At 35.9% G+C, this 12946-nt stretch overlaps 1 protein-coding gene across 2 annotated transcripts in view; it reads left to right on the forward strand.

Annotated features, from left to right (window-relative positions):
• The first annotated feature begins 10611 nt into the window (after positions 1–10611).
• Positions 10612–12946, forward strand: part of LOC127620627 (CTTNBP2 N-terminal-like protein) — a 31000-nt gene continuing 28665 nt past the window's right edge. The window contains exon 1 of one of the 2 annotated variants that reach the window (XM_052093810.1): positions 10612–10730. In XM_052093810.1, coding sequence (XP_051949770.1) covers positions 10725–10730 — 6 coding nt within the window. In that variant the 5' untranslated portion in view covers positions 10612–10724. The remainder of the gene's footprint in view (positions 10731–12946) is intronic. The other variant, XM_052093811.1, reaches the window with a different exon arrangement.

A 12946-nucleotide genomic window follows, 5' to 3' on the forward strand; every position in this document is an offset into this window, starting at 1 on the left:
CAATTTGCATGATGCTTTAGTTCTGTATATAGGCACCAATGGTCCAAGTCTGGTCATAGGCCATGGACAGTCCTCCCTTTATGGTCATCCATAGGTCTCTGTTGTCTAGTTGTCCACCTCTAGACTGCTGTTCTAAATTCACTGGACTCCTGAAGCAGAAATACTTGGGGGGAAAAACACAGCTTCTCTTATTCAAGATTGTATACTACAAAGCTTCTGTTGGAACTTAAAACATAGAGATAATTGTATTTTCTCTCAGGAGAGCTTAAGTAGTATTATTGTTATATTGGCAGAAACATTTATAATCAAATGTATGTTGTTGGGTTATGAAGGCACTAGAGAAGCGGCCTACGTGACCTAGGCCTCTTAGTCAGCAGACACAGTGTCGCCTAAGACAGATATGGAATGGTCTCAAACTGTTTGTACGTGCATGAAACCACAGGGAACATATATTAAGAGACTATAATAATGAATCGTTTGCTCACAAGAATATGATATGTATGTTATACCGTCATTTGAGGATGGATGGGCCAGTGTTCCAGTTTAGCCATAACTTTGAGAGAAGGAGAGTCCTTCTATGAATAAATTCATAATGAGGTGCATAATGATACTTGGCTAGTAGAAACTCACTCCTTACTTACATTAGTCCCTCCTCCAAAAGGCAAGATGTTTGGTCCTCAGTGCAGCTCATTCTGGCCAAAAACCACCCACTTAGACAAGATGAAAACATATACTCACTGAGCACTTTATTAAGAGAGGTCAACAGAGAATGACCAGACTGGTTTGAGCTGACAGAAAGACTATGGTAACTCAGATAACCACTCTGTACAATTGTAGCGAGCATCTCAGAATGCACAAAACTTTGAACCTTGAGGCAGATGGGCAGAAGACCATGTCAGGAACTTTAGTAGGACCATAGTGTTCCTAATAATGTGCTCAGTGAGTGTAAGTCTGACATGTAAAGTGACCAAACAGTTTATTTTTACCATTTAGGGGCAATTTGAATACCACCTGTGCAATATGAACAGATTTCTACTCCTTATCTTACAGTCAAGGACAGCCCTTCCTCCTCACAGCCTTTGGGATCAATTGTTTGCTCACTTTTCTGAGTTTGTTTATCTCTCAGGCAGAACTCTGTCAAAAATATTGATAGACTCGAGTCTCTCCTCCCTTCTAGAGTTTGTATGAATTTCGGGACTTTAGAGAAGGTTTAACTCTGACCCACATTTCACCATTACCGCACTGATCTCTACGCCAAGACACAAGGGATTAAATTAAAACCAACTAAATTACTCACACACTGCCTGAGTACAAGGAATACTGCTAACACTGAGCTTAAAGTGTTGCACACACTCTTCACTGCTACCTTGTGCCCAATGAAAGACATTTGGTGCTTCAATGAGCAAGTAGAGCACCTTGTCCAATTTAAATGAAATTAGAATTACATGATTTAGCACACACACACACTCTCTTATACCCATACTCCCAGATAAGTTGTATGCATTTATGAATGTATGAGGCAGAAAAGCAGGACAGTACTGAGAACAAACAAGCTCCACTGTACTGTATAAGTTACATTATACTGTATAAACTCACTGGCTGGAGATCTTTGTGTTATATCACAAAGACTCACTGACTGGAGCTCTTCAACACAAACACCACACAACTATGGTTCAGGAAACACAGCTCAGGTTTATCTTTCAGAGAACAAAAGAGAATACATTTCTGAATTATTCTACATCAGTGCTAGTTTAGAGACGGAAATGTATTATCTGGTGTTTTCTCCTTCATTCTGAGCTGGACTACGTAGGAGCCTGTGGTGTGCACGGACCTCAGGAGGGGCAGGAGCAGAAGGATCAAAAAGGACTCTGATAATATCACCAGTGCTGGAATGAGTTTTGAAGCGAGGGGCAGGAGCAGAATGATCAAAAAGGACACTGATAATGTCACTAGTGCCGGAACGAGTTTTGTAGTGGGGCCGGGGACGGGGTGGGGGCAGCATAACTGGGGTGGTTGTGACATCATCACATCAACATTCCGCAGTCAATATGGCCAATTTAGAAAAAAAAGAATTTGGTCAATAGCAGACCAGTTTACAAAATCATGATGACTGACTGGTTATTTATCAACATACACAGTTAGAATGCTGAAGTAATCTAACTAAAGAGATTCAAGTCTAGAAATTACGCAAAGATTATTTGGCCTCATTTGAGGATGGATGGGCCAGTGTTCCAGTTTAGTCATTACTTTATGAGAGAAGGAGAGCCCTTATATGAATAAATTAATTATGAGGTGCATTAATGTTACTTGGCTAGTAGAAACTCAATCCTTACTAACATTAGTCACTCCTTCTTCTAAAGACATGTAGTCTGATCCTCAGTGCAGCTCATTCTGGCCAAAGTCTGCCCACTTAGACAAGATGAGAACATATGCTTACTGAGCACTTTATTGAGAGAGGTCAACAGAGAATGACCAGACTGGTTTGAGCTGACAGAAATTTAGTTTCATTAAAAGTGAAACATGACAAAAGATATCTGTATACAGCTTATAGACTCTAAAAGCTTATTTTTTTCTCAGAGCTTTTACTTGATATTCATTTGATATGTGAGTGAATTAATATGTGTTGTATTCTACTCACAAACTTTCCGATCTGCATGATGATTTTACTGTATTTTGACAATATTGTGTAGGCCTACAGGAAATAATCATATTTCATAAGTTATGGAAATGTAGCACCTGGTAAGAGTTGGTAATATTGCCTATATCAGTGATGGAATTGGCCGAGATTTACTAGGGGGACACTAGTTGGCTTTGATCATTGAGGATGCATTAAAAAAATTACAGGAAAGGCAATTATAATTTTACAACTGACTATTTTGTTCAAAATAAATTATGTATTTTTCAAGTACATAAGTGTTCGTCATATACTGTTCATAAAAGCTGCTAGTTTAGGACCTGTGAGGAGTCTGTTTCTCAAATTAGAGACTCTGAAGTCTGATGTACTTGTTGTGCATCTGGGTTGTCTACTTCTCTCTCCGTCCCGGTTAGATCAAGTTTATTTTATTCTTTCAGAACAGAAGTGCATAGAATAGCCTTCATCTCTCAAAAGAACAATAGATTGTTGAATATGAGGAGAAATATGTTTCTTTTTTGTTTATTTGCAGAGAGGGATCCCTAATAGACATGACACTTAATGTTCTTTCGGTCCTCCAGCACACTAAATGTGTCAGAACTGGCTGTCTTGTGCTGCCCCCTGCTGGTCATTATCTTCACTGTGTGAGATTTGAGAGATCTGGCTATTTAGGCTGCGTTCTAAAAGAACAAATTACACCAGTATAGAACACGAGTATGTTGAAAAAGTAATGTGTTCCTCTAGCTCAACTGCTAGAACATGACGCTGGCAACAGCAAGGTCATGAGGGAACATGCATCCTGCTAAAATGTGTAGCTTGTATTCACTGTAGTGTAAGCCAATGTGGATAAAGGTGTCTGCCAAAAGTGTAAATTATATATTATTGTAAACCAGCACTGGGACATACTACCACATCATAAAATTGTCTTGATACCACAAATGCTTTGTATGCTAGCATTAACATCTAGCTATCCATGACCATTATTATCATTATTACTATTAAAAAGGGTTCAAATAGAACTGTTACTTACCCCTCTTCCAATGTGCAAGGGGTTACTGGAACTGATAGCCAAAAAAGCATGGCACCTTGGCATACTATTTTCAACACTCTATGATTTGAAATGCACCCATTCTAATTTTGCATACTATTTAGGACAGCTAGTATGCAAATAGTAACGCAGCATTAGAAAGTGACATGCAGGGGTGCAGAAAAATGCAGAACATTATTTGTGAGGGTTAGGTTTAGGGGTAGGGTTAGGGGATGTAATCTATATTTTGTATATTGTAAACCCTAAAGTTGTCATTAGGCTACTGTAAAAATCAAGTTGTCTTAAATAAATATTACTTGACATATACATTTTTGGACTCATAACTCAAATATTTAAGTAAATTTAACTTTTTTTTCCTTAAAAATCCATAGACTTAAGATTTGAAGTGTTAATAACTCAAAATACTGAGTACAAAATTGAGGCTATGGGGAATACCCACAAACTCTTGCTGCTTGAATTATGTTTCATTAATCAGAGGGAACAAATTGGGGAATTTAAATAATTGTTATTAAGAATTCATAAATGTTTTAGCACTTTTGTTGTATTATTTATGCTTTGTTGCATATAGTTGTTTGGTGTAATGTCACCATTAGGGTGATATGTGTCTCTTTGTTCAAGTGGGACCCTGGTATATATACAATGTGAAGCTGAAATGCATTTCTGTAAATAATTATTTAATAACTGACCTAGAATCAGTTATCATCTTTAATTGATCTGTGCTGTTGTTTGATCTAAAACTGAATCAATTAATTTAAAATGTACAGCAGTAGAAACAACAATATTTAAATTCAAATCTGAGTTAAGTCTACTTGCATGTAGTTAACTCAACTTAAATTGAAAACCAAGTTAATTCAACTTAAATACTCTAGTTTTGGAAGACCCCATTACTCAATGGAATTGAGGGAACAAGTTTACTCAATCAAATGAGGGCAATTAACTTATTAGGGTTACAGTATACATTATGTCTATGTCCACTATGTCCGCGCGCGCGCGCGCGTGTGTGTGTGTGCATACTGACCTCCTTGTCTTTGCTTAGGAACTATTATTCAAACTCAATGCACAAACAATTATTAGGCTAATCTAATAATGATATCTTAATATCCCATAACTCAGTTATACAAAGTTTAAGCAAATGTTACAATAAGTAAAGATAGTACAAAGGGATGAGTTTAACATGCTTTTTACATGATGAAGCAGGGCTAACTCAAATGATACATCATCACATCATTGATACTGCTAGAACTCAAACTTAGAATATATTTAGTCTGTAATTTCAAGTATTAAGTTCCTATGTTGAGTGTGTTTCAGTGTGAGGTTTGCAGTGTGGACCCAGATTTTACATTTGACATCAAGTGGCGACCCACATAGTTCCGAAATTGTTAACCATAGAAAATTACACAAAAATGTCCTTAAACATTGTTAAAATTGACATTTATAAATATGACCTTGAACTGAACAAATAATAAATTGTACAAAGCACTGTGGTCAGAACAAACCATGTCTAAACTTGTTGTACAGTAAGTGAATGTGCATAAAATTAAGTTGAAGTCGAAATATCTTACCTAGTGTAGTTTTGTGGTTTTCATGTTTGAGGGGATGTTAAACAGCCTGTCAATGTTTGCATATCCATAATTTGGCTAGCTTCTACAAAGTGACTGATCATCGCCTTTTCCCTGCTGTCCATGACCCCATCGAAACAGATCCATTATTAGGTATTGACCCACCAGTTAAAGGGATAGATAGTCCAAAAATTCACTCTCATGCCATCCCAGATGTGTATGATTTTCTTTCTTCTGCAGAACAAAAACCAATATTTTAAGAATAATATCTCAGCTCTGTTCGTCCTTACAATGCAAGTGAATGGTGACCAGACCTTTGAAGCTCCAAAAATCACATAGCTAAAGGCCAAATAAAGTAATCAATACAAACCAAGTGGTTAAATTCATATCTTCAGAAGCTATATGATAGATGTGACTGAGAATCTTTAATATTTAAGTTCTAATTTACAATAAATCTCCACTTTCACTTTAAAAAATTTAAAGAATGTGAAAGTGGAGATTTATAGTAAAAACTAAAAAAGATCTCTTTCTCACCCACACCTATCATATTGCTTCAGAAGATATAGATTTAAAGAATGGAGTCTTATGGATTACTTTTATGTTGCCTTTATGTGATTTTTCAAGCTTCAAAGACTTTCACTGTGATAGACGATCCTGGTTGTACATGTTGTGGAGTGAATACTGTATGTTAGGGTTATTCTTTCTATCTCTGTGTAGCTTAGATGGTGTGGAGTAGTGATGTCATGACACTGAAGTAATATTGGAGAAAAAAAGGAAAAGTAGCTTCAGCCAGAGAGACAGAAAGAGACAGATAGGAACACAGCGTGAGAGTGAAAGCAAAGGGGTAAAGATCTCAAGTGGAATCTTTTTGTGTAAAAGCTCTAAGGATGACAGACAAATAGCATGGCTAGTCGATACTGGAAGCAGCAGTGTCTCCAGTCTGTTTTTATTTCTTTTCAAAGAGAGATCAAGACCAAAGGGGCGACTCATTTGTTTTATTAAATATCTTATTAAGTGTCTTTCTGTTGCTCCCTCTTTCTCTATGACATCAGCCTTGTCTAAAAGGCGACTGAAAAACAAAACAAACATTCATAGCAGAATATAGGGCTGCTTTAATGGCAAAAAAAAGACAGAAAGCAAGAAAGCATTATCGTCCTGTGAGGCCCCCGGGGCACCAGCCTCTCTTGAAGTCCCCTATAGTTAAAATTGCAATATGTAATAAGAACTAACAAGACATTTCATTGCAATTATGACAAATAACATTGCAAGATATAAAACAAGAATAAATGCACTATGTACTGTATATAATGTTTTGCAAAACAAAACAAAAAAAAACACAAATGTACCACGACAAGTATAAAACATTAAAGCTAATATACCGTATTCAGATAGCAGTGTTTGTGCTGAGGATGGGCCAGAAACATATAACATTTCTCAATTCAATTTTTTACCGACATTGTGGCATTAGTCACTAGCACACTTTTAAACACTGTTCATCTATCTATATTCATTTTTCATCTGCAGTGGCTTGCTTCCAGGTGTCAGCCTCTCAGCTGGAGGCCCCTGACAGTCAGAGGCTTAACACTTATTCAAAGTAGTGACATCATTTTTAATTTTTGATGGGAATGAAAAAATTAAACAGTGAAGGATAGACTTACCGTCTCTTCAATTATTTGCACTGTATAAAGCTATCAAAAAGCTTCTAGATCACATCTAATTTTCCAAATGGAGTTGTTTTTTTCTGCTGTTATTTCTTGGAAAGATATCTTCTAATGTTTTGTCAGCGGGAAGATCCAAACACTTTAAACCACTGTACAACCCATTTAAGATACTGTATGCCCATCCATCACAGCCTCTTTTCATTCTCATCAAAAATCAACAATGGCACTGCTATCAATAAGGTCTATTGGCCTGGACAGAATTAAACATGTACACACCCTCATGCCATCCCAGATGTGTATGACATTCTTTCTTGCTGAACACAAACAAAGATTTTTAGAATATTATTTCAGCTCTGTTAGTCCTTACAATCCAGGTGAATGGTGACCAGACATTTAAAGCTAAAATAAAATCACATAAAGGTATCATAAAAGTAAACCATATGACTCTTCTTAAGTGATACAGTCACTTTGGGTCAGGAAAAAAAATTCAGAATGTGAAAGTAAAAGTGGGGATTATGTTTAAAAAAAAAAAAAGGACTTAAATATTTTTCTGTTTCTCACCCACACCTATTAAATTACTTCTGAAGACATATATTAAATCACTGGAGTCATATGGATTATTTTTATACTGCCTTTATTTGAGTTTTGGCACTTAAAATGTCTGGTCAACATTCAATTTCAGAGCTGAGATATTCTTCTAAAAATCTTTGTTTGTGTTCAGCAGAGGAAAGAAAGTTATACACGTCTGGGATGGCATGAGGGTGAGTAAATGATGAGAGAATTTTCATTTTTGGGTGAACCATCCCTTTAAAACCATCCAGGCCAATAGACCTTATTCACACCATTGCATTCCTTTAATCCTTCCTTGGTTGGTATCTGGGTGTGGGGCTGACTAAGGCTGCCAGCTAGGCAACTGAGAGAGGATGAGGTTATTAAAATGGTGACTTAGTGAAATTTTCAATAAATATTATCAGAAGAGAGGGCTAATACAATTATGCCACTCAACAGTATCATAATAATTTACAGAAAAGCAAAGGAGGTGCGGTGTGGAGTTACACAGACAAACTTGCATACATAAATTAATCTTTATTTCATGCATGAGAAGAACAGCATGGTAACCACACACGCCAGAGAAACTCAGCTCCACTGTGGTCTGGCTGGGGAATGGTTTTACTGTCTGTTCAGCACTTATGGACATCAGAGCCATCCTTACAATCTGTATTATGTGTACTCCTATACACACACAAACCCAAGGCTGGATTAAGACTTCTTAGTGCCTACTAAAGATGTGCCTATTACTCAAGAAAGTAGACAATTATCAGTCAGATTCTTAAGCCTATCTCAAAAATAACAATGAATGAATCCAAGTTGCAATAAGTTTTCAGTACAAAATCTGAATTACAAAAAGACTTTTACGTTTTACTTTTACATTTAGCGGAAAGTCCAAGATGCTTTTTTTTTCCAGCAAAAGTGAATAACTGGAATGGTCAAGCTCCAAGGACCATAAAAGTCATCCAAATTACTTGTGTGGTATTTACCAAGTTTTGTGGTAAATAACAAGTCATACAATATTTTTGTGCCATGCAGACCGACAATGCAAATATTGTTGTCAGCCACTGTCTGTTTCCTTTTAGACACAAAGTTTTGTTCCTTAATGGAGTGCATGATGGCCGAGTCCTTCAATGATCCACATTCATATCTCCGGAAAGTTTGTCTAATTGGAGAACTTTTTTTTTTATTATATTGATTGGTTCATCCTTACCAGCACTGAAAAAAGTAGCAGGTGTCACATGACAGTGCTGTATAAGTACCGTTTCAGCAGCAGACTGGACAATAATTTACACCATAATAATATTGAGAAATGTTAGTAACCATTTAATCCATATTTTGATGTGCTGTATTGTGAACGTGCCAGATTTTAACTGACCTTAAGGATTGTTCACTCAAAAATGAAAATTCTCTCATAATTTGCTCATCCTCAAGCCATCCCAGAATTTCCTTCTTCTGCTAAACACAAATGAAGATTTTTTGGAGAATATTTCAGCTCTGTCTTCACAATGCAAGTGAATGGGTATCAAAATTGTATGCTTCAAAAGTACATAAAGGCAGCATAAAAGTAATCTATAAGACTCCAGTGGTTAAATCCATATCTTCGAAAGAGATATGATATGTGTGGGTGAAAAACAAGTCAATATTTCAGTCCATTTTTTACTATCAATCTCCACTTTCACTTTCACATTTTTCTTCTTTTGTTTTTGGCAATTCACATTCTTCATGCATATTGCCACGTTACTGGGCAGGAGAATGTAAAGTAAAAATGCACTTAAATATTGATCTGTTTCTCACCCAAATCTATCACAATGGTGTGGTGGTGGTGTAGTGGTCTAAACCACGTAACTGGTAATCAGAAGGTTGTTGGTTCAAACCCCACAGCCACCACCATTGTGTCCTTGAGCAAAGCACTTAACTCCAGGTTGCTCCAGGGGGGTTGTCCCTGTAATAAGTGTACTGTAAGTTGCTTTGGATAAAAGCGTCTGCCAATTGCATAAATGTAAATATTGCTTCTGAAGGTATAGATTTAACCTCTGCAGTCTTATGGATTACTTTTAAGCTGCCTTTATTTGCTTTTTGGATTTACATTTATATTATTCAAAAAATCTTTGTGTTCAGCAGAAGAAAGAAAGTCATTTACATCCGGGATGGCATAAGGGTGAGTAAATGATGAGAGAATTTTCATTTTTGAGTGCACTTTCCCTTTAAGCAATTAAGTAAAAAAAAAAAAGATTGCTTTGCGTGGTATCCCAGCCAGCCAGTTGCCTCCTGGTTGCCAATGTGAATGGATTTGGGCCCTGCAAAACCACAAGCATTCACTCTGTCTGTCTTATGGACCTCCATCTTAAATAAGACTCTCAAACATAAACTCTCGCTTCTGTAACAATTTTCTAACAATTTAAGAGAAATCCTAAAGTCCCACGCAAAATCAGTTTGCTTTCCGGCTTATGTACAAGTATCTACTCAAGTAGACCTACACACCATAGATCAAATGTATCATGAACCTGTTACTTTTGGATATGCTAATGTTATGTCTATCCAATATGATCATCATTTTGAAATGGGTCTAATTTAATTTAAATTAACAAAATTAATTTGTTTAAGCTGAGACGCCATCGATCTGTCTGTTCTCTTTTTGTCCATGAGGAGGTGCCAGAAATGAGGTTATAGGGCGAGTATATATATTGTAACACAATATATATATTTATATTGTAAGACAGTCTGTCTATCTATCTATCTATCTATCTATCTATCTATCTATCTATCTATCTATCTATCTATCTATCTATCTATCTATCTATCTATCTATCTATCTATCTATCTATCTATCTATCTATCTATCTATCTATCTATCTATCTATCTATATTAATGTTTCAGGACTCTTACAATTCACATTCAATAAAAGATGTATTCGAAAGTGCAGATGCAAAATAAAATAATGTGTAGTGTGAATATGGAGACACGCAAATATGGACAGTGAACTGTTTGAAACGATCTCAAATCCCTTTTATAAACTACATAATATACAACAAACAATCGTAGACAAAGACACGGACCTGACGCTTACTTAGCTCCCCCCCTTCAGCCTAACATCCAATCCTAATAGATAATTCTAGATGGTGGTCTCCATCTATTGGCTGAACGATCTGTCAGTGGCTGTAGTCCTATATTTTCGGCCGGGACAGTAGCATGGCCAGCAGTGAAAGTGAGAATTAACTCCGTAAACTGGATAATTCTGATTGTAGGAACTGATGAGTAAACAAAAACACATATGAAGGTAAGCCAATACATATTTCATGATATAAGGAGCGATCAAGTGTAGAGTCGTGGAGGTGAATCTGATCCGGACAACGTGTTGGTGTGGAAGAGGGAATTATCCGATTCAAATATAGATTTCCAACAAACTAACTCTGTTATTACGACAGCTGTACATTATACATTGATTTATGCACCCACAGTTTTTGTTCATACCCGCGTACTTAATATAGTCTTAAACTAGGCATGTTTTTGGAGAATTTGTGCATAAATAACTAAGTTATTGGATGATCTTTATAGTATGTACTGTACAGAATGCAACAAACAGAATGTTACAAAGTAACTATTTAACTGTTTATCAGGGGCTGATGTCAGACACCCTGACCGGATCTGATATAGCTACATCGATCTGGGTGCATTGGTGCTTCTCAGTCTTGTTTGAAGTGCACTGATTGCTTGTTTTGAATTGAGCATTATGTGAAATGGTCCATATATTCAGGATATTATTATTATTATTATTTAATTGCTGAAAGGCAAGCATGACATTTAATATACCAGAGAGGGCTTTTTGCTGATCTGCATTTAAATTTCTGGCTCTTTTCCTAATCATGCAGTTTAGCTATAAAAGATTAACTATGAACTCTTTAAATAGATAGGAAAAAGTAGTTGCCAAATGCATTTGCCAGAGATTTGGACACATTAGTTGAAATCAGTACTTTAGATTTTAATCTAAATGTAATTCTAACTCATAATGTGTGTTCTTTTGGATACAAACAGGCAATGATTGCAAATAGCAGAGATGTGAGTGTTTGTCAGTGGGTGAAGGGCAAAAATGTGGTTTAGCCTGTATGTGGAGACATGCTCTGTTTTGACTGGCATGTCAGAATCAGTCACTGAGAGCTGGGTTGAAGACATTCTCTCTGTTCAGGACATAATTACCCCAGAGAATACATCGCCTCGTTTTACAGATCCTGTGGGTTTGGATGTCCAGCACAACAACTCAAGCACAGTTTTCCATCCGTTTCAATAGTATCCAGCAGTTTGAGAATGTTTCAAACTTGGCCCACATAGGGTGATTCTCACGAAAACAATAAAGAAAATGTCCTGGTCATATTTAAATGCAAATTAATAATAAAAAAAATATATGAAATCATATTTTGCATAAAGAAAATGAAGCCTATATTTCAGACCATTAAGGTATTTTATATTGTGACATTATTTTCAGGGCACTTAAAGGGATAGTTGTTCCTTTAATTTAATAAATGAAAATTGTCAGTTTTTATTTACATTGAAAATTGACATTTATTTACCAGATGTGTATGACTTTCTTTTAGAAATGAAGATTTTTAGAAAAATATTTCGGCTCTGTAGGTCCTCATAGTGAAAGGTACCATAGGCGCCGAATTATGTTTCTGCGCCTATGATGGGTACCAAAATTTTTAAGCTCCAAAAGTACATAAAGGCTGTATAAAAGTAATCAATAAAACTCCAGTGGTTTAATCCGTATCTTCAGAAGTGATATGATACATGTGGGTGAAAAACAGATCAATATTGAAGTCCTTTTTTACTATCAATCTCCACTTTCACTTTCACAATCTTCTTCTTTTGTTTTTGGCGATCCACATTCTTCCTTCATATCACTACCTACTGGGCAGGGAGGACAATTTATGCTAAAAACTGACTTAAGTATTTATCTGTTCCTCACCCACACATATCATATCGCTTCTGAAGATATAGATTTTGTAATATAGTCATATTTAATCATATAGATTACTTTTATGCTGCTTTTATGTGCATTGTGGAGCTTCAAAATCTTGATACCCATTCACTTGATTTGTGAGGACCTACAGTGTTGAGATGTTCTTCAAAACATTTTTGGTTGAAAGTCATACACATCTAGGGTGTCATGGGGGTGAGTACATTTTAAGAGAATTTTCATTTTTGGGACACAAAAATGAAAAAGCACACTTAACCCCCCAATTCCTATAAACCATGATATGCCTGGATGTTTTACTTTTAATATTCCCATTGTTTTCAATTATTATTCTCATTACTGTAACACAGTAATTTCTTTACTGTATTAAAATAAAAAGATTCTGTTTTGCATTTATTTTTTATTACAATCAACAAAAATGAAAGGCATTACCACTGGTGTACTACTGTGATGTATGAATACTTTCAAATAAAAAAAATATATAACTTTTCACATTGCAGTAATGAGAATTGGGAAATATAATT

This window comes from Xyrauchen texanus, chromosome 27 (genome assembly GCF_025860055.1).
Source record: "Xyrauchen texanus isolate HMW12.3.18 chromosome 27, RBS_HiC_50CHRs, whole genome shotgun sequence".
NCBI classification, from domain to species: domain Eukaryota; kingdom Metazoa; phylum Chordata; class Actinopteri; order Cypriniformes; family Catostomidae; genus Xyrauchen; species Xyrauchen texanus.